The sequence below is a fragment of the Symphodus melops genome (assembly GCF_947650265.1).
Source record: "Symphodus melops genome assembly, chromosome: 14".
Classification (NCBI taxonomy): Eukaryota; Metazoa; Chordata; class Actinopteri; order Labriformes; family Labridae; genus Symphodus; species Symphodus melops.
Window position 1 is genome coordinate 23513627 of NC_136704.1, and position 21989 is coordinate 23535615.

A 21989-nucleotide genomic window follows, 5' to 3' on the forward strand; every position below is an offset into this window, starting at 1 on the left:
CTCTAAAATATTATTTCGGGATCAATTCGGTTTGATTCAATCCAATATGTAGGAAAGAAACGGATAATCTCGCGATGCGTTCGCGTGCCGATGGAGAAGTTGGATAAATGAGTTTCCAAATTGTAAAATGTTCCACCTCGAAAAACTCCAGGAAAGAATTAGGTGCCCGACTTGCTGACTTTCTGTCATAATCTGCATCACATCACATCGGAGGAAAAATATGCCTCAGTCAATGTTGAGATGTTTTTTTATTAATTCAGTTATTGCACATGAACTTTTTGCTCAAATATAACTTTTAACAGAGACATTCACTTCGTCTTCTTCTTGCTCTGACAGTCAGACTTTCTGAACTGAAATTCGGTCGACGCAGTGACGGTGGATTAACGACTTCCCAACTCTCAAACTTTAAATATCCGAGCAGCACTGAACGCAGCATAACACCATGTTTCTGTTGCCAAAACCGACCCTGTACCCAGTTAGCTGCTTTTATAAGGAATGGATATTATTTTTCAGACAAGACTCAGAAGTAGCCATGATGTACAATGACAAGTTAAGGCAAAGAAAAAGATCATGACTCCTTTGTCCACAGGGGGCGCCAAAGTTGCCACAACACAAATGAACTCACAGGATTTTTTGGTATATATTTTTTATCAGTCGTAAACTCTTAAAACTGAATGGATGCAGGGATTGAATCCCGAGTCTGAGTTCAACATCATCAGCTGTGAACATGTCACCTCGCATCGACTTCAGAGAGGAGAGAGAACATTTAAAAAAAGGACAAAACAGATGCAGAGCGTAGGAAAATCAGTTTAATTCACTCACGTTTTCACCATGTGTTTGGGTTCCAAACATGTAATAAATGATTAATGAAGCTTAGCTTTTTAAACTCAAATCACTTCTTTTTTCTTTTTCAATAAATGAGGAAACATCAAAACGTCAGAACAATCAAATCAAGCGCTGTAACGGGGGAAAGAAAAGTTCTTCACAACTTCATTTGAACTAAACGCCGTCCCAAAGTCTGACAACGCCAGATCATTCATGCAAATGGCGTTTAGTTTTGTTTATAAATGAGCTTCGCCTGCTCTGGAAGCAGGGAAAGAAACAGCCTCTTCTCACTGACGACCAACATTCATTCTTATTGTGCATTTTTTTTTTTTCTAAGGCAACATGGAGGACCAAGCGAGCGCTTCCTACTGGCTGGTGGCTGGGACGGCTGTCAGTATTTGCAGCAACATTGGCACGTTTTTCCCCATCAGGACAGCTTGGTTAAAGGCAACATGTTACACATTGAGTTTGACACACACACACACACACACACACAATCCCAAATTACGCCTCTGACACAGGCTGCGATACATCCTCTGATCGTCATCTGGTGTGAGCTGTTGATAGACCTGATAAATCGTCAAACGCTCCACTGACTGATTCAGCTGTTTCACTGACCACTGTCACACTTACTCATTTCAAAATGCTTTGTTTGTTTGTTTGTTTGTTTTTTTTAAAAACATAAAACAAAAAAATAAATTAGTACTGAAAGTGCCCAAATTCCAGTGTAAACACAGAACATCTTCATTTTGGCGCCGTTGGCAGCATTTCTTTTTTAAAAAGAGGAAACAGTTCCTCCTGAAACATCCTGAAAACTAATTTGGGCCTAACTGAGATAATCTCACAATATCAGATCCATGATAATGTACACACACACCAATAGAAAACTATGTATACAGTACAGTGTGTACAAAAGTGTAAAGCACGTCTTGTACAGGGTCTTAAATCAGCATATTTTCCACCAGAATAAATCCACATCTTGGGAAATGTTTGCTTTTTTTTGTGAGCTAGCCAAAAAACAAAACGTCGATCACTTGTGTTCATTTAATATGAAGCACTTGCTAGCCGCTGGTTAGCTTAGCATAGCACTTGAAACAGGTGTAAAACTTGTTTTCAAGCCAGTACAAAGGTTTGCAGAGCTCCATTCACATCGATGCACTGATTCATTTTTCTCTCTTAAGATTCTGAACTATTTCCCTTTAAAAAGTTAGAATCAAATCACGTTTAAATTGGGGGGAAGTTTAACGAATAGTGTTAAAGGAAGAATGTGACTTTTTCATCCAATAGGTGTCGCTCTTGAGCACCAGCATGAAACCAAAACAAACTGCCGTTTGGCCACGCCTCCGCTCTCCTTCCCCTCGCATTTACAAGGAGTGTAAGCGCTAATGCTAGCACACTTAAGTTAGCGCGTAGCTTCCAATTGCATGTAAGAGAGGTAAATGATATTCACGACGTCTCTTCTCCAGTAAAATACAAAAGCGTAGTTTCCCAAAATATGGAATCATTCCGTTCGTCGTAAATCTTGAAGGACCTGAGGAGAGTTTTTAGTGTATGGCAGGAGAGCTCTCTGCTGTGGCATCAGCTCGAGTCGAGCTCCTCGGGATGTTCAGACGCTTCTACAACTGGCACGTTGTAGTGACGGTCGTCCTCGGTGACCAGGCACACCGACGGCCAGTCGTCCTTGTGGTCGTCTGGGTAGTAGGTGACAAACTCCTCGGTGTCCGCCTTGTACAGTCTGTAAACTTGAATGGTGCACTGCAAGGCGTAGCCCAGCAGGAACATCTCCACCTGCACAGAACGCATGAATGAAGGACACAAACACACACATAAAAAAAAAAACGACTTTTATACAACACAATGATTAATCAGCTGCTCAGGCATTTGAGGTTTATGGGTGGGGTGTCTTTATGGGGATAACACCTGTAAAAGCTTTCATTAAAAGAGAAATAAATAACAATTAAATCACTGAAGCTCGTCCCTCTTCAAACCACAAAACGCCTCAGGAGGATAGGAGAAAAATAGGCTCAAAAACAAGGAACAACACGAGTGCAGGCTTGTTTTACTTTTCAGGTTTCACATAAAAAAAAAAAAAAAACTCTTACACACCCAGTCGCCTGATATCTTATCTGACGTTAACTGTGGAATTTGTACTTCACTTAGTGTGACAGCAGTTTACCCTGCAGAACATCAAAGCAGCTTGGCAGTGTTTACACCATAAAAACTTCATGTTAATTCTCTTCCTGCCAACACCCCCCCCCCCTTCTCTATGTAGACGTGCATTCAGAAGCCTGCTCATGTGAGTCTGCCGTCGGGGTTTCTCCTACCTGCTCCAGGCCGGCGCTGAGGCCCACGTGTCTGAGGTGGTTGGAGAGGAAGGAGCGCGGGCAGTCGGAAGAGTCTCGAGCAAACAGCAGCCAGCAGAAGAGCGGGACGTCTCCGGCCTGCATGCGGCGGTGCAGCTCCACCGCTCGGCTCAGCATCAGCAGCTTGAGCGCCTCCAGCAGCCCCAGCTCCTCTTCTCCTCCCTGAAAGAGTCGCTCGCAGAGCTGCAGCCGCTCCGACGCAGACGAGCAGTCCACGGCTGCCCGCCACTGAAAACACAGCCCGGAGATTTAAAAACATGTAAAGGAATCAGGTGGATAGAGGTCTGACTCAGAGTCTTCATAAAGACCGAGCTCAGTGACAAACGTGAATCTTTAAAGTCATTTTACTCAAACGTGTCTTTGCATCATGGACGACCTGCAGACAGAATCTATTTATACCTCTGTTTATCAGTGTTTTATCCTGTTAGACAAACTGAATGAAGTCACGAGAAGCAACTGAACTCTTGAAATAAATGTTTTTCAGATGTTCTAATAAGCTTTGATTCTTCTTTTTTGACTTCAAATGTCTGTTAAGATCGGGATATCCTGTTCCACAAGAATGTTAAGTACATCCGTCCTCGATCAAAGGAGCAACGAGATGAATGTGTCAGCCTGTTTACATTTTGATTTGGAACAATCAGAGACCCATCACCGCTCACCCGCTTCCATCAAACAGCTTTAAAGTCACAACAAGGTCAAAGGGCCCGAAGCACACTTTGACTTTAAACAAGGCCACATTTATGGAAAGTCGCTCTCATGTACGCCTGCTAGTATAAAGTCATTTGAAATGGGCAAGAGAGCCAAAAGTTTAAACCAAAACACGACCAGGTCTCGTACCTCCTGGCCCCTCCCTGTTGGAGATGCAGTAGAATATACTACAACACCTCTGCATGAGGGACGACTCTGTTAATCACTCAGCTAGGAGATTCTTATTGGTTGTTTGAGCTTATAGCTAGCACTGCCCAACGATCTCACCCCAAACACGCATTTCAGTCAGTAAATGTAAAAAGGTTCAAATGGAAGCAATCATATTTTAAATTAGTCGTCAAAGGTCATGTATTGAAAATCCTCCTCCCCATGTTCCTCCAACTCAAACATGTCTCAAGTCTGTCTACAAACCCTCCAATGATGAGAGAAGTCCATCCTCTCCGTCTCCTGCCTGCTCCACTTTTCAGTAAATGTGTGCTCAAAGATGTTCCCTTCATGACATCACAAAGGGCAGTAGCCCCTCCCCCAGGCAGGTGTTTGTTCTTCCCTCTGAGTCTGCCTTCTCACCGTAAACAATAGGACATGGAGCCAGAAAGCAGCGAGTACACCCGAGCCCTTCCAGTGAGGGGGCGTGGCCAGACACAGCTCATTTACATATTTAAAGCTACAGACACAGAAACAGCCTGTTCTGAGCAGGGCTGAAATAGAGGGGTTTATAGACATGATCAAACACAGGATCAGAGTGGATTTACAACAACACACTTCACACACATGTTGAAGAGGAGCTCTGACACTGATTTACACTTTTTGAAAAGGAGGAGAATATGTGACTTTAAATTGTCAAGCTTTAGTGAATGTGAAAACAAAATGTAAAATGTGTAATTATTAATAAACGCTTTTAGGGTCAAACTCGAGCACGCATACAAAATGATCCTTCCTACACAGCACCAGGCACTGCTGAGTTAAATGTGTTGCACTTCATAACTTACTGTCCAGAGAACTATTTTGAAGCACCAAAAAGTCTTATTTAAAGAAAGGGCACAGACCAGAATAACACGACGCACTCTATTCAGAGTGTAACTATGTTTTCCATCATGTCAGGCACAGAACCAACACACACATCCACCTCTCTTAAAGCTACACACGCCTGACTTTAAAACAGTTTTAGCCAAGATGCAGTTTAAACACTCTCTGTGAGGAGCATCACAAAGCTGCATGTTAAAAAAGGGCCTGAGAGTCAAAGCAGACTACCTCCCTTTAACATATGGAAGCAATCACATGTGAGTGCTCAATGGCTGAGTATCAGTACCCTCAGTGTCCACGGTCGGCATAAAAATAGTGCTGTGGTTTTTCTCGCTCTTTGCATTTGAAGAACGTCCTCACAGTGTGCATGTCTCTGCAGTCAGTACCTTATTTTTCAGAAGCTCTATGTATCCTTTCAGCTGTGCGATGGCATCTCCTGTCCCGTCTCCCTGCACGCACTCTCCAGGAAATGTCCACTGACTTATCAGACCTTCCTGTGCCTCCAGTTGTTTCGGCAGCTGTAAACAAAAAGTCAAAGGCTAAATTCTCATTTCAGCTGCTTTGCTCCGACATGGTTAAAACACGGACGGCAGGAAATCCTTTCTTTAGGAGAATATTTGGACTTTTTTCACGGTGAGATGATCATCTTGCGGTGCTTCAAACTTAAATTATTAATTGTGTCATATTTTTTTCAGGACCAATTCTCCCCTCCATCGACTCGCCTGAACTCTGAGAGCTCTTTGGTTTTGAAGTCTTTGTGTTTCTGGTCCAAGAATGCAATGATTGCATGTGCTAGAAACAGAGACAAACCTAACCACAGTGCATTGAGACCAGTGCATTTACCATGGTGACATCCTCCTCCTGCAGCCACACGGGCAGCTCCGTGCTGTGGGAGAGCGCCTGGAACAGCGTGGCTCTCAGGGCACAGTAGTTGTCCCCCCTCACTCTCCTCAAGCTGCCAAACCTCTGGGACATCTCCTTATAACCCTGCAGCAACACAAGGAGGTCTCTCTTTGAGCATCAAAAAAAATAAAAGTCTTTAATCTGAAGCAAAGCTGCAGGCACCAACCTTTCTAATCAGAGTACTTTTGGCAGTGTTTCCTTTCCACTCTCGCTCACTGTATCCCAGAATGTCCACCGCCGGTGCCAGACTGCATCTGTCCTCGACCTTTAAAACTGAGTAACAGAGAGCAGAGCGGGGAGGCATGATGAGCAAACAAAGAGGCTGTTGTCTCGATGTGAAGGCTCCAATTATGCCAGAGTGTTACGCTGAGTTATCATACAACTTCGAGGCAAACAACATCAATAACTGTTTTGAGATCAAAGCATCAGGAGTAGAAGTCCAAGCGTCTAGAGACAGGACAGTGGACGGAGACAGAGAGTGGAGACTGACATGCAGGAATGAACCACAGGTTGGACTTGAACCTGGACCGCTTGCTTCGAGCCGTGCAGGTCGGGCACGTGCACAAAAACCCCAACGGTAATTTCTTGTTTTGTTGTTTTTTTTTTCATGCTAAAGTGGAGAGCAAACGCCTGCACACAGTGCGAACTGCACAACAGCAACTTTTCAGAGGCAAAATGTTACCGATGTATTTGTGCCTTTATTAAACAGTGCTCTTCCTCTATTGGTTAAAATATGTCTGAAGGAGCACTGGTAGCCTAGCGGTTAGCGTGCCCGCCTAATGTACAGAGGTTAACAGTCCTCCAAGTGGACGGCCTCTCTCCGTGTCTCCTCCAGACTCATCTTGGAATAAGAACAGAGTTGTCCTGTTTTGGTTTTATTAAAGCTTCAGTACTATTCAAATCTATCATGGAAAAAGAAGAGATCGTCCTGGAAGACATGCCATGGTATCCAAAAGTAGGACCACCTCACGAGACTTTAGCTAAAAGAATCACAGAGTTTCTTTGTGAACTCTCTCCGACGCCGTCTCGTCATGTTAAGGGGAGTCGTGGAATCGTACTCACGTGTAGTTTCGGACTCAGCTGGTTTGTGTTTCTGAGACGTTGGCAGCTCCTCGACTCCTCTGTACAGGTCTTCTTCACTGAAAGGAAAAAGAACAAATAACGCATGAGGCCGGAGGGCATTAATGTGAAACGACCAAACCCAACAGATTATTTCATCCTCCTAACTCGAATCATCTGTGTATTCAAAGCCTGAGGGCCAAACATCGTTGTTATTTTAAAAGTGCTGGCCTGTTTGGTCACTGGAGATCTACATTGGTATCAATCCTCAGTTGAAAACAGTCCTCAACACGTGCAGTAAGATCTGTCAGAGAGAGTCATGTGAGAGTGTCGGTCCTATTTAAGAGGAAAGAAAAGAACACAGAGCTCTCAGTTGACTTCCTTGATCATTAGATTGACTCGCTGCCTCATGCAGTGACACAGCTGACATCAATGAGGGTCGTGTGAACACAAGTTAGCATCAAATCTGAAATATCAGACGCAGCAGTCTGATTCCAGAGGTCTCCCTCAGAGGACTTCCTGTGTGAGGATTTCTGCTGAGTTCGTCGAAGTCTACGACGATCAGTTTCTGTGCAGCTTTCAGTACGAGCCGTTTACAGATCTGAAAAACAACGTGTGATTCCCGACGCTGATGGAAAACACTGGAACCTCAACTGGACCACCAGAGCTGGAAGTTTGTGCTCAGAACAAAAAAAAATCACACCTGATTTTGTTTATTCAAATTTGTTGACCCATCTAAACCTTTCCTTACAGTCTTGTTAGATTTTTTTTAAATAAATCATTCAGAACTCGTTATGACTCTTTTAACAAATCCCTGAAGTGTGACATGGAAAACCCCCAAACCCCCCTTAAAGTTCTTGAACTCATTTCCAACCTGTTACTCAGGCCGTCCTCAGAAGACTCCTCGTTCACTGGCAGCTCGTCGGCCTTTCTATCCGTGGATGTGCTCCCTGTCAGCTGCTCCTCCCGACCCTCCGCTTCTTTCACAGCCCGCCTTTCATCCGCTACCTTCACTTCAGGAACATCTCCACCCTCGTCCTGCTCTTTCAGAATCACTTCCTCTTCTTCCTGTTTCATGCCCTCCACGGGAGTGACCTCCTTTAAGGTTACAGAGTCAAGATCTGGACTTGCATCTTGATCCGACTTTGAGCTGGAAAGAGAGAAAACACCTTTATGACTTCTCCTGATTTAAGACTTTACTACTAATGAAAAAAAGACCTAATATGACTCTATAAAACTTAAAACATTCAAAGTAAACATATTGAGCCTGCTGTGCTGTGGTGGCTGTACGCCCCCTAGTGGTGACTCTGAGTTTTTTCACAGACACTAGCACAAAGTTTACGTAAACATGCTTCTTGTTTTGAAGTCACAAACACTGAACCCACTGACCTCGTGCTGGATTCTGCCCCAGCTGTGGTCTCTGACTCCCGGCCCGAGTTTGCAGAGTCACGTTCCTCACTGTGGTCGGGTTCTGTGGGCTCGGCTCCAGGAGAAGATTCTGAGGCATCGTGGCTTCTTGTTATGACTTCAGGACCTGAGACACTCTCTGAGCGCTCTGTCACAGCGCTGCAAACACAACCAGAGGTGAAAGTTGTTGACTCGGTTGTTGAAACTTCAATAATAAACCACATGAATAAAACCCGTGGGCCCGTCTCAGTCCGAAGATTCAACAAACTCTCAGTCGAACTCCGACCGCTGAGTGGATTTACACTTTGGCGGGAAACTCGACGAGCATTGCACAGTGTAATACAGCACACAGTAAACAAATACGAGAAAGTGGCAGCATGCTCAAATCCCCGGATGTTATTCTGATATGGAAGATATTTCGCATCAGACCAGTCTCTCTCGCGCCTTCTGTTTCCCACAATGCAAAGCGCCAGATCAGAGATCAAAATAACGGACAGCAACGAACCATCATAACACGGGGAAATAATAAATCAACACCTGACCAAACCACACAAAGACAGATCTCACTGTCATGACAATCTGAATGAATCACTTCTTTTCACAGTTAGACGTCGGCTGTTGTTTCCTTCCTCATCCAAGACTGGAGACCTGCAGCGACCGGCCGTCAGACTGAACACAGTGTGCTGTAAATAATAAACTGTGTTCAACAGTACTGCGCATTAACATAAGATAAAGATAACAGAAACTTTACGTTTCCTGAACAGCTGATTTGAGTTTGATAAATCCACCCTGAGCAGGTTTACTCCAACGCTGACGCCGCCCCGATACTGCGATTCACCATGGCAACAGGAGACAGAAAGAGGGCCCGTATGTTACCGTCACGCGGACGTACGAACATGTTTAATGTGAAAAAGAAAGAAAAGGAGAGAAAACTGCAGCTCGACTCTCTGAATGTCGTCTTTTTAATTTCATATTCAAACATATTATATTTTAGATTATTTATATTATATTTATTCTTTATATTGAAGGAAAAATAACTGAGAGGACTGTTTTTAAACCTGACATTTAGATTAATTTAGGTTCAATCCAGCAGCTCAAAATGAAGAACAGACATGAGAGGTACCACACTTTAATCAAATCTGACATTAAATAGCAAAGTATTATCTTTATCACCAACATAACCACATAGGCTGAATGTCCTGTCCCCTTTATCCTGTTAAGGTTGTTCATTAAAAGGGAACAGACAGCGAATGAAACTGAAGCTTCTTTCATAATCACTTACCGACTTGGAGACCCTTTCTGGGACTCTTCGTTCACGTCCTGACCGACGGCCGAGATGGCGGACGTCAGCGGACGATCTGCAGCAGAGAGCGGAGTGTCTGCCACAGGTGACACTTGTTTGTTTTGAGGAGTCTCCTCTGGCGCCTCGGGGGGAGAGTGTGAGACTTCGGAGGTCGTTTCTTCATCATTTTCACGAGTAGTGTCCACTTCAATCTGATCCGTTTTCTTTGTGTCTGGGGTGTTTTCAGAGCAGGCCGCCTCGGCTGTTAGCGATCGACTATCGGAGACTTTCTCTGAATCTTCTCGTCGCGTTTTCTTGTCCGGAGAAACCTCCCAACCAGCCGTGGCGTGTTCCTCTTCAGGGCAGTTTAAAGTGCAATGCTGGATTTCAGACTTTCCGTCACCTGCGGGACATTCCTTCGCATCTTCATCTCGTGCGCCAGTGGAGTGTTCTTGGCGTTCACATCCTTTCCTGGGAGAAGGTGTTGCCGTTCGTGCGGCTTCCTTCTTCAACGGTCCATTCTCCTGAGTGTTATTGAGCTCTTTCTCTGCGACCTCAGCGCTCTGCTTCTCCAGCACGGCCTCGGCCTTTGACCCCACCTTCATATTCTCCCCGGCCGGCGTTTTGCTGCGTGGTGAAACACAGGGCGGATAATCGATCGTTAATGAAACCGACACCCAGGACTCCCTGACAAAGATATTAAATGACACAACAGCACTTTACTGACGCATCTCACCTGATGTCATCGTCAGCTCCAGGACCACAGGTGCCGACCGCCGTGGTTTCGCCTGAGGTCATCGCGGTCTTCGAGTCATCTTTCAGCAACACACTTCTTTCCTCAGCGCTGCCACAGGGACTCTCAGCTCGACAGCAAATGTTCCCCATCTGCTCGCTCCCTCTGCCCGGGAGGTTCAGACGTGCACTGACCTCTGATCAAATACAAGCTGCCGATGCAAGCGACCTAAGAGTCGCTGAAAGCTGGAGGTTTCAGGACTCCATAATCACGAGCTTCAAGCTGCTGCTGCTGCAGGTAGAGAAGAAACAACATTCATGTCATTGCACACACAGGAGACATACTACTTTTTCTCTATCTCCCCACCAAGGCTGACCTGCTAAGTGAAATATTAAACGGTGCAATCACAGATTATGATTCAGAAACTCATCAGGCGCTGTCCGAGTGTCGTTTTAGATTTTTTGATTGAAAGACGTGCAGTCAGAAAAGGTTTTAACTCCCGATGTGTTTACAAGCGTTCATTCTTGAACTGTGATCATCGAGGTGCTATGATTTTTGGTAACAACTATGAAAAAGAAGACTCTGATTATTTACTACAACGTGACTTTAAAGCTGGAATTTGTGGAGGCAGTCAGCTCAGTCTGTAGGGACTCGGGTTGGGAAGCAGACAAGAAGAAGAATGACCTCGCTGCCCTCATTTCACCAGGACACACCTTTTAGGAAGAAAATTCACATCAACCCCTGAAATGAAATCTGGAAATTGTTCTAGTAGCCCGCCAGAGAGGTGCCAGTTCACTTCCTGAGCGTGCAGATGAGGTGCCCTTGAGCAAGGCAGTGTGTTAAAATGACGCATTTCTTGTGATCTAGTGTGTGTGTGTGTGTTTGGATGTCAAAGTGAAAGTGAAGCTGGGAACCATAACACGTTTAAATCCCAGTCAGGGTCCCAGATCTGTTATGACTGTTTCACATTAATGCTTCACATTTAGTGTTTAAGTAGATGATTGTTTTTGTATTTATAGATGTAAACCCCCCATTAATTGTATATGATCATTTCTGTAGCAGAAGAAGAGAAACGGTGATGACAACACAGGCTAAGAAACTGCACATTCACTAACACAATAATGTCGAAACAGAAACACCCAGACCTGGTTTTAAAAAGAGAAAAACTCCGGATTTTTAACCCTGCAGCTCAGTTTCCTGTTTCACTTTTGGTTAGCTTCATAACAAGTTAGCATGCCAGCTAAACTTAAATCATAAACATGCGCTCGTGAGAGTCACTGCTGTAACCACGGTGACCCTCTACAATAACTAACAACAACAGGTCACCTTTCATTTAAAAAAAAAAAAAAATCTCGTATTTACTGTATTTTCAGCGGAACATCTGGTTGGCACGAGCCCCTAGCATAGCCAGAGCAGCAGGTCACGGCTCGGTCCGAGCAGATGACGTCATGCTCATGTGCACCTACAGTCGTGCTGCGTTCAAAGGCGCCTCGGAAAACTCTCACTTCTTCCTCTTCTTCTTCTGGAGTTTTACGGCGATAAGCATTATTAAAAGCTGCATTACCGCCACCTGCTGAATTTTAGCAGTTTAACGGCGCACATATTTACAGTCTCCGCCCATAGTGATTTATTTTTACAGCAATATTCTGGCTATATTCAACCAGATCTGCCCAGTTTATGACCATAAATGCATCTTCTTCCACTTCTCAGCAAAATAGTTGTCCTTCTAATCACCTCAGTCTGTAAAGTTTACACGTTATTGTTTCACATTCAAGTTAACCTGATTAGTCTCTCCGCTCATTATTTCACCTTTTCACAGAATAAGCCAATAAACTGACTGAATACTTTTATGTATCATCTGGATTTGAACAGCTCTCTGTAATTTAACTGCACATTTAAAACTGCCATAACTTTTAAAAAAATGTGTGTATTCAAATTTTTATTTTGTAAATGTTTATTTACTTTGTATTGTTGTTTTATTTGCATCAGCTGCTGTAACACCTTAATTTCAAAGTTGTGTGATGTAGTAGTTTCTATATTCCTTCTTCTAAATTATGGATAGAAAGATTTTCAGTTTGGATATCTGAAATCAAAAGAGAGGAGATGGTAAGGGGGCGGCAGTAGCTCAGAGACTTCAGTTAGGAACAGGAGGGTTGCCGTTTTAAGTCCTGGAGCTTACCAAAGTATGCTAGTAAGTCTGGTTGCTGGAGGGGTGCCACTTCAAGTTTACTTCCCGAGGACTTCAAAGTGAGCCCCTGAGCAAGGCACACACTCCCTGCCGTACTCTGACATCTCCATTAATGGATGTCCACAGGTCCTGCTTTTTTTTTTGCATGTGTAAACCAGAATTAACACATAAAATATATATGTATACATACTAAAATAATACAGCAAGTAACAATAGCTGTTGTTGTGGTTGGGGAAAAAAGGAGACGTAAGATCAAAAATGCAGTAACTCCACTTTTATTTTCAAATATTCTTCAACCATATCATCTGGAAAAAAAATAAATAAATCTGGAAGCAAAAATGTGCTTTATATACATCAAAAATACTTTTCCACTAAAACCTGTCTGGTTTCATAGTTCATGTAGTGAATCTGGTCCCTGTTCATCCACCCCTACATCTCCCACAGCTCCTGGATGTGACTGGTCAGCTCCTGCGGCAGCCCGAGCTCTGACACGACATCCATGCAGAGTTGCAGGAGATGGTTCAGGCTTCCGCTCGAGCTGGAGGAGCAGCGAGTGGACCCTGAACTGGAATCTTGCTGCTGTGTCGAAGCATCCAGGTCCATCTTTTCTCCTTCCTTGCAGCAGTTCGTTTCTTTACATCCTCCTCCTCCTCCTCCACAGCAGTTTGAATCCCCCTGCTCCACCTCCAGGTCCTCCATGCTCTCGGAGATGACGCTCACACTGGGAGGGGGATTCTCTAAAGCGTACCTGATGCTTTCCACGATTCTGTCTTCGTGCTGCGTCACCTGATTCAGAAGGTCAGTTACAGAGGCTGGAACGGGGCTTTCCGGATGCTGGATCTGGCACCAACAATGTACAGCACTGTGACGAGAGACACAAAGAAGCCACAGTGTCTGATTAGATAATGGCTCAGAGAAGTGACTGGGACAGAAACGAGTCTTCTACAATGGACAAAAACAAAGAGACTCAGGATGTTTCTGTGCAGGGAAAGAGGCAGAAATATTACACCAAGGAGTGTTTTGACAGGAGCATGCTGACTGACACACACGCTTTATGGTTAGTCTCAGAGCGTCTCAGAAAGGCATCTTCACACATATCAGCTTGTGGATGACCTGGATATTTCACAAAAACAGCTCACTCCCCCGTTCAAAAAAGTGTTTTTATGGATATTCATGATTCAAGCGGATCATCTATATCGTTGAAATTAAGTGAAAATGTTCCAAAGATATTGTTGAACTTCTCCTGAAGGATCCCACAGTTTTATTTGGGTCCTCGCTCCTCTGCATTAAACCCTCATTAAGCCAGAGATTTAAAAACAGTTTTACCTTACAATTCCTTTGAGCCTGCCCACAGCTACAGTCTGAGCTGCACCTTCCCGGTATCCAAGGTTAAAACCAACCTGAAGAGAAGCCTCCTCCCCTGCGTCAACTCCATCCACATAACCGTCCTGTCAATAAGAGAGGCTTCACAGTCACCTTTATAAAAGCAGCATTACAGGATGTATGCATGAATTAGCACATTATAAACCAATGGAAAAAAAACTACAAACAAGAACAACAGAAGAACAAAAAGTGGCATTTTTAGTTTCCACTTTATTCATCCAGGTGTTTCGGTTTAAAGAGTTACCATGTTAACTGGTAACTCTCAAGTTGAATGAGTCTAAAACAAATGTTTAAAACTTACTAAAGCCATTTTTGCTTAGTTTAAATTTGTCTAAAGATATATCTGATAAGTATTTCCACACTACAACGTGACAAAATAAAAGGAGGTATTCTTTAAAAACGCTTCCTGTGTTAAATCTCTTGTTGCTATGACAACAACAGACGCACTCGGCTGAGAGTCACAAGTCAACACGGTAACCGTTTACGCCGTAACACCGGTTAGCTTAAAAAAGCTAATGTTACCCTCACGCGCTTCTTCATGTTGGATGCCCACTCTTTGCTGAGTAGACTAACATCGTCCCCACTCTCGTCGAAGACATCCTCTCCTTTGTTCGAAACAGCTTTAACCCAGGCCATCATGGGATTAAAAAAAATAGAACCGTTTTTTATTTATTAAACGCTGTTGATATTTATTTGACACGTGAACCACGCGCCAGATGTTGACAAACCACGAACAGCGCAGCAGCTTCTCGATACTAACTACGTCATCATCCAGCGCCTTAAAGGGAAAGAGGCTTTATGTTGACGTCCTTTCCATAGGTCCTTACGTCTTTACGTCCTTAATATTTACAAAGCGATCACAGCTGTTAGTGGCTGTATTTTAAGTTATTTGGTATTTAAAGTTTGTCTAAATGATCAGCAGTTATTTTCTGTAAAATCTGTATTAATTTCAGGCCAGTAATCGTATTTATTTATCCAGGAAAAAGTCCCATTAAGGTTAAAAACCTCTTTTTTTCAAGGGAGTCCTGCAGAAGTTACACTTACAACATACAGACAGTAATTAAAAGGATTTTAAAAAACACAGTTAAAAGCAATTAAAGTTATAAAAACAGTTTCAAGTAGAGGAGATCGTCTCACGTATTCTCAGCCTGGATTTAAAAGCATTTAAAGAAATCAATTCAGTTATTTTCAAGTCTTTTTGCAACATATTCCATGTAGAAGGGACAGAGCCTATAATTAATATATTTGGCCTATAATCTCTTAATCCTCATCCTGGCATTAGTTTTCATCTTTGTATCCAAATAGATTGGAAAAAAAACAAAACATGATGGGGTTATCTGAATATACACGTTTTCAATTATTTCGCATGTACGCTGAAAATGATGTATTTCCTTTTCAAAATGTCATATTCACAACAAGATCAAAGTTCTTTGCTTGTCTCCCTCTTTTAAGCTTTTTTTAAGAAGTGATTTAGAAATAGTCTTGAGTCTCCTGAATTTGTTACCACCCAAATATGTCTTTTTATTTTTATAAATGGTTTTATAAAGTCTGTCCATGAAATTATTATTATTATGTCCTAATTTTGACCATTTTCCTTGTGCTTATGTTGAAGACTTGCATGTCTGTCTATTTGTCCATTTGCATATATCAATAAAGTTTGGCAAATATGTACAGTATATAACTACTGTCAATGAGTAAAGCAGAAAATACATTTTATAGTAATCAAACAACTGCATTGGAAAAAGGATGAAAACAGTGGAATGAAACATTTAACATTTAACAGATAGTTAAAATACATTACTGATAGAGCCTATAGTCTATAATAATAGATAGTAAATAAATCCCCTTTCATTTAAAAGCCCATTGCATTAAAATGAAATGATTCAGTAAAGTAACCCTCAGAGTTTAGGGCTTCATTATTCATATTTGATTATTTTAGATTGTTAATATTATTACATGTATGCGTTGCAATATTTGACTCTTCCTCTCTCATTGTGGTGGAAATACTTTATAAAAGTATACAATGGCAATTTGCTCCTGGGGTTCTCATACTAGGGTCCGGACCTCTGAGAAGGACAAAGTGAGGAGTCATGAGATAATTCACCATAAGGACAAAAACAAGTCATCCTCCTTCTTCTTTTTAATACCTGCTCCTTAAGGTAGGAATATAGACTGTGAGGGTGTTAATACATTCAAAATGTCAAGATGTAGCGCATCATTTCATTGGATAGTAATATACATGTCGTCCTGCAGGGGGCGCTAGTGCCTCGTTTTAAAATTGACTGTAGTCTTTTACAGTAACTGAAAGGAGTAAAACACGTTGTCAAACTTCTTCAGCAAAGCTCATTTCTCTCCTGGTGCTTTTTTATTTCGTCTCGCAGTCTGAGTATATTGTCCTCTAACAGAGACACCGACAGTTTGAAGAAGATGTTCAACATTTTCTTTTCATGGATTCAAATTTTTTTTTTGTATTGTCGCAGCTAGATTAGCTTTTAAAAACTCCTTAAAATGAATAAATTAAAAAAACTTTTAAAGAAAAGCCAAATTGTCACTTGAAGGTTAACATATTTGAGAAATGAAATTTAATTTATCTGCATTCTGGCAGATTAAGTTAAATTAATAACACATTTGATCTCAATAATTCTCTTAAAATAATTGTGTAGTAGCCTAACAGGAATTAAATATGAAAACTAACACAATATTTTTCACATATACATCCAAGATATAAATATAATTTAAATAAGAAATCAAATGGGGTTTTAAAAAAACAAAAACATGTTAGACTAAAATAATGTTTAAAAATCAAGTAAGGATTCATCCCTGTACATGTTTACAAACATGATGTCGTGCATCAGAAGTCATGTTGTTGTTTTTCTTCCATGACACTAAAAATGTTTAGTGCATCTTCAAATCTCCGTCCGGTGCATCTTTTCAGCTTTCTGTTGAAGTTTTCAAACCAGGAAATGTCATCCATCATGACAAACACATTATTCAGCCATCAATAATACATCCAGCCTTCCTTCTCCTCTCGCACGTTTGAGTGTGCAGGAAAGAAATCTTCAGTTTTATTTTCAGATCGTCTCATTTTTCATGCCATGCTTTATGGAAAACACAAGAGAGAGCAGGCGCTGGGGCTTAATGCCTTTCACCTCGTTGGATGCATTTGCAGCCGTCGGTCAACAATGGCCTTGAGACATGGTGCTCTGAGGCCACGGCGGAGCTGTCCCTGTTCTGAAAATGGAGTCAGCCTGGAGGCCTCACTCACTGCAGCCACACCTTTAGCCCCCCCCCTCCTCTCCCCTCGCGCAAAAAGGAGTCAAAAACAAGCAGCCAGGGCAATCACCTGACACATTTCCATCCAATTTCCACCGCAGAATGTGTTCATTTTCAGGCTAATGGCATGTCATTTTGCTGGAGCCTTTGGTCAAGAATTAATCCTGGAATCAAAACAGATTTTCCAGGGAGCAATCTTCCATCAAGTATTGATTTTTTTACACTCACAGAGCCTGTACTCCCTAATTTAACCTGACAGCCAGCAGCACAATGGACTGGGAGCACCTTGGCATCTCACAGAGGGAGCTCTCCTCCTCCTCCCCTCTTCGTCTCACCATGAAGTGAAAGAAATAGAGGGAAAAAGGACTCCCAGATGTATAAAACAAAGAGCATTGCTTACAGAAAACACAGATATAAGCTTCCGCCTGTGTCTTTTACCCCTAATTACGTTTTCTAGTGCAGTGCAACTTGGGCAGGTAAGGCTGAGAGGGAGAAGGGGAGAGTGTTGTGGGGCCATCAGCTATCATTATGTGCCTGTTGACATCTCCCTGTCTTTGAGTGATTCTCATCTGTGATTTCCCTCGGCCATTTTCCACAGATACACAAAGAAGAGGGGTCTCATCATGGCCCCCGTTAAAAAAAAAAGAAAAAGGACCAAAGTGTCTGTCCGCTAATAAGAAAGCAAAGATGTGTCCGAGGGTGTCACTCCTCTCTCAGATATGCAATCATTCTCTCTCCCTCTGCATGTGCTGTAAGTACACTATACTGTGCATAGAGGTCAGCGGGATGAGGGGATGATAGAGAGCAGGGACGGTTATTTTCCTCCAGCTCTTAAAGGGCCGATGACCCGTGAGCAGGAGAGTTGCACTTTGCCAAAGGGTTTTCCATGCGCTGCTTACAAACTACCTGACAGATGGGGAAACAATTTCACTTTTCATCTTCTGCTTTTATTTATTTTTTTTTTTTGTGCTTATACTCCGTCGCGGCGTTTCTATTTGTCCACATTTCAGAGAAGGTAATAACACCCTCTCAGTGAAACGTGCCTCGAGTGACCAGTGATGAAAAAGTGGAGGATCCTTTACATAAAAGCATCACAAGCTCTGTGAAAAGGATTTTTTTTACAACTCAAAGTTTTATCTTCAAAACTCCGAATACATTTCATATTATTAACACAAGTAAGAAATAAACTCAAAATAAAAAAAAGCTCCTAAAGGAACTTTTGACTTGTGTTGATTTTGGCGCCCCCTGTGGACGAAGCAGTACCTGTTTAGCGAGTTACGCACTGCAAGATAATCAGGGTGATTTTGGGCCCGATTATCCCCCTTAAGACCAAAGTAAAGGAGCGACTATCTGATGGATGCAAAGATAATCTATCTGTGCTGTGAGGCGGGTTAGGAGCGATTCTGAATTTCTAAACGATTAAAAAAACACATCGTTCTTTGTTTTCGTGAATAAAGGCTGCAAGTCAGGAGTTATCTTAATTCAATTTATTGTTTAGTTTGTCAGGAATCAGGTACAACATACATATGAATAAAGTGAATATATTAACTATTAACCACGCTGAAGCCACGCCTTCAATCAGCTGACAAGCTGACTTAAACCACGCCAGCACTCAGCCCTGTTTGTCTCAGTTCTTGGACCCGCCCTCCCTTCCTCTCATCCATCCTCATCGTGATCCGGATGATAACACCAGAAGATGATCTTCTTCTCTTAGAGGATAAAACTCCAATGTTTTCATAAACAAACGGTATTGTATTAATAAAACCGTGTGACGCACGAGGTCAACGCAAAACAGCCATAATGCTCTCTGCAGGTAACTAGAGCTATTGATTAAATACAGACGAATGGACTGTAACAAATTAAGCACTCAAACGTTTCCATGACATTTATTGTATTTCATAAATACATGTCATGTCGGAGGGTTTTTTTTTTTTTTTTTGGTCATGTCCCTGTGTGTATGTGCGCTGTATTCAAAAGAAAACGAGGTCACACGGCCGAGCCATTAGAGGTGGATGTGAACTTTTAAATAAAGTGTTATTGATTACTCTCTTTCATCTTCAACATATAGAAGTCCAGACTGCTGCCTGTGTGTGTGTGTGTGTGTGTGTGTGTGTGTGAGTTGAAAGCAGGCGTGCAACAACAACAGCTCTTACAGTCTCACCTGTGTGCTTGTGAGACTTTGGGGAAAAGAGTCTTGCAGAGTCGAGTTCAGGCCGCCGGAAAAAACAAAGACATCACAGCTTAAAGACGTGCATTCAAAAACTGTGCTGCTAGAAAGTGAAATGGACTATGAGCCGATGCAATCAGCTACTCAAGTCAGACAGGTGTCTCTGTAAAGACCCAGGCTATTAACTCCTCTACCTGCAAATACCTCACTGGTGTGTCACTGCTAATAACGCCGGAAAAAAAAGGCAGAAAAACCCAGGAACAACAGTGAAAGTAAAAGGGATCATATGCATGGCCAACCTCGATTGCATGTGAGGATTGGTAATTGCACCCCCAGAGGCATCAGGGTGTGCGGAGCAGCAAAGTGGGAGACGCCTGAGCAGCTCGGGCTTCACAGTCAGTGTACCAACATCTCAACCTTGAGGAGGAAGTGAAAACAAGGCAGCGGAGGAGGAGGAGGAGGAAGAGGAAGAGGAGGAGCGGAGGGTGAGGGATGTACAGACAGTTCATTTACGCAGAACATCAGCCCCACCGCGCATTGTCTGAAAGATAAGAAAGGGAATGCTTCATGCCTGATGGAAAACAAAGGCAGTAATTTAAAACCATCTGCATCCAACACATGCACGCTCTCCCTGCACCTCTCCGTTTCTGTGTCCTGACTGATATTGAAACATAATCCATTTGGAGCGCAGACATGTCATAATATTTCTCCGCGGCCTCCCCTCTCCCGCTCATTCTGGACGATTTCAGGTGGTTGCAGGTTGAACTGGGATGTTTCATTGCAACAAGTCAGACAGTCGGCTGAAGACCGGAGGCTTCACTTTGATTCTGTTTTGAAAAATATATATTTAAAGAGAGAAGCAAAAAAAACAAAGAAGGACTAACTGCTGTTTACAGAATCCTTAAGATGACATACAGTCACACTGCTACAGACCACATGTTGTATTTGACTCCAGTGTTCAGTGATGATGAAAACACGTCTGTCGTTCTCCTGAGATATCGACTCGCTCATCTCGTTATCTCGGGGAGAACGACGCGCGATAACGAGTCCAATCATTGAGATCTCCTGCAAAAATGTCTCGTTGTCTCAAGAGGAACAGCGTCGTTGTTGTCTTAACATAATGAGATGAATACATCGAGATCTTGAGAAGGACGATTGTCACAGGATAAAAGAGTTGATGCAACACTAACCTAAAAAAAAAAGGCATCGCAGCACGTCTGCTTCGGGCTTCCGTACAAACACGATCAGAGGCGATCGACTCTGCAGGTTAAAAAAATAAAAGATTCAGAAATCTGATGGACGGTGTAATCTTTAGAAACAACAAGAACAAAAAGGTTCCTCACACTTCTGTCCTGCTCTCACTGGAGATCTTCAAAATAAAAGTATCTTGTCTTTTTTTTTTTTAATTTTGCTTTGCACCACAACAAATCGCTCCACAACATTTGTCACCAGTATGGTGTTTTAAAACGGACTAACTGCATTTAAAATCTTTTATGAACCAACACAGGACGCAGAGAAACAAGAGTGTAAAAAAATTACAAAATAAAACAGGAAATTACACATGCAAAACCAGCAAGATGAAAGGAAGAAAGTGACAAAAAAACAAAACAGAAGTGAAATCTAAACACTGAAATAAACAAGAAGAAATCATGACACAGAGAAACTTCAATAAAATCTACTTTAAATCAACACTTAGAAACATTTCTCTCATTTGTGAAGAAGCTTCAGAAACGGCTTTCTTAAAGGCAGACTCATTACTTTTACTCGTGTTAAATCTTCTTCATTTAAAATAGAACTTTTTCCACAAACAGGACCAGAACTTTTGTGTGTGACACATTCACGTCCAACAGTCTGACATTTACTCTGTAATTCTGCTTCAGGACTCCTCTGAAGCGTGCCGCTGCTGCTCTTCATTCAAACAGAAAAGCCGGCGTGGCTTCAGAGAGAGCGAGAAGAGGAAGTAAACTTTTATCAGCGGCAGAAAAAAACACAAACAGCTCGAGAAAACAGATATGGGTCAGGAGCTGCTGCATCTGCACAATTACATTGTTAATGGCGAAGACAATGAAAATGGCGCGGATCGAAAACAAAAGAACATCAAATAGCTTCGCCTGAGCCGCCGTACACCTCAGCCATCACCACTCAAAAATACATCCAGGGTTTTGAAATGAAGGAGGGGGGGGAGAGGGGGGGGGGGGCTGAAAGGAAGACGAAAAAGCATCTTGAACATCATCTTTCAGTCTAATGTTAATAATTTATGTTGTCTGTGCTTTTTATTATTATTATTTATTTATTTACTACTTTCTTTTTCAGCTGCCTGCCTGCTTTTCAAAGGCATCGCGGACAGGGAAGCTGCATCAAACTTTTGAGTTTAGTTTTCAAAAGGCTTTCTCGCCCCCCTTTATTTATATATTTCTTCTTCTTCTTCTTTTCTTTACACTTGTCTTGTTGTTATTTGGCGAGGCAAAAACATGAAGCTTTGATGAGAAGCAAACCTGACATGTATTCTTCTCCACTGACCCCCAAGGAAATCTAAATAAAAAGCTAAATATTGTATGTAAGGCTCTTTCTGTAAAGCCCCCCCCCCCCTCATTAAACATCCATTCATTGACCCCCCCCCCCCCCCCCCCCCCCCCACCAACGACGTGCTGGGTGTTGAGTACTAACACAGCGGC

At 42.5% G+C, this 21989-nt stretch overlaps 2 protein-coding genes across 6 annotated transcripts; both read right to left on the bottom strand.

Annotated features, from left to right (window-relative positions):
• Positions 1–789: 789 nt before the first annotated feature.
• Positions 790–11815, bottom strand: LOC306834760 (uncharacterized protein). Of its 3 annotated transcripts, none has more exons than XM_079360918.1 (11): positions 11666–11815; positions 10307–10588; positions 9571–10197; positions 8271–8447; positions 7756–8031; positions 6885–6961; positions 5989–6095; positions 5763–5906; positions 5306–5437; positions 3150–3416; positions 790–2613 (listed from the first exon to the last, which is right to left on the bottom strand). In XM_079360918.1, the coding sequence occupies exons 2-11, from the start codon at positions 10453–10455 to the stop codon at positions 2404–2406; spliced, it is 2166 nt and encodes a 721-aa protein (XP_079217044.1). In that variant the 5' UTR covers positions 10456–10588; positions 11666–11815; the 3' UTR covers positions 790–2403. The 3 variants fall into 3 exon arrangements, with proteins under 3 accessions (XP_079217044.1, XP_079217043.1, XP_079217045.1); XM_079360917.1 differs by having other exon boundaries at positions 10307–10594; XM_079360919.1 differs by lacking the exon at positions 11666–11815 and adding an exon at positions 11449–11588 and having other exon boundaries at positions 10307–10594.
• A 941-nt stretch (positions 11816–12756) lies between these two features.
• Positions 12757–14658, bottom strand: otulina (OTU deubiquitinase with linear linkage specificity a). Of its 3 annotated transcripts, none has more exons than XM_079361686.1 (3): positions 14403–14658; positions 13818–13939; positions 12757–13353 (listed from the first exon to the last, which is right to left on the bottom strand). In XM_079361686.1, the coding sequence occupies exons 1-3, from the start codon at positions 14511–14513 to the stop codon at positions 12921–12923; spliced, it is 666 nt and encodes a 221-aa protein (XP_079217812.1). In that variant the 5' UTR covers positions 14514–14658; the 3' UTR covers positions 12757–12920. The 3 variants fall into 3 exon arrangements, with proteins under 3 accessions (XP_079217812.1, XP_079217811.1, XP_079217813.1); XM_079361685.1 differs by having other exon boundaries at positions 14397–14657; XM_079361687.1 differs by lacking the exon at positions 14403–14658 and adding an exon at positions 14119–14154.
• Between the last annotated feature and the right edge of the window lie 7331 nt (positions 14659–21989).

Coding starts and splice junctions, on each gene's coding strand:
- LOC306834760 (XM_079360918.1), bottom strand. CDS start 10,455: ATGGGGAACATTTGCTGTCGAGCTGAGAGTCCCTGTGGCAGCGCTGAG. Junction 6,962..7,755: donor GAGGACGGCCTGAGTAACAG/GTTGGAAATGAG, acceptor TTTTCCTTTCAG/TGAAGAAGACCTGTACAGAG. Junction 5,438..5,762: donor AGGAGGAGGATGTCACCATG/GTAAATGCACTG, acceptor TTTTGTTTACAG/CTGCCGAAACAACTGGAGGC.
- otulina (XM_079361685.1), bottom strand. CDS start 14,513: ATGATGGCCTGGGTTAAAGCTGTTTCGAACAAAGGAGAGGATGTCTTC. Junction 13,940..14,396: donor ACATGAAGAAGCGCGTGAGG/GTAACATTAGCT, acceptor TCTTATTGACAG/GACGGTTATGTGGATGGAGT. Junction 13,354..13,817: donor AGGCTCAAAGGAATTGTAAG/GTAAAACTGTTT, acceptor CTCTCGTCACAG/TGCTGTACATTGTTGGTGCC.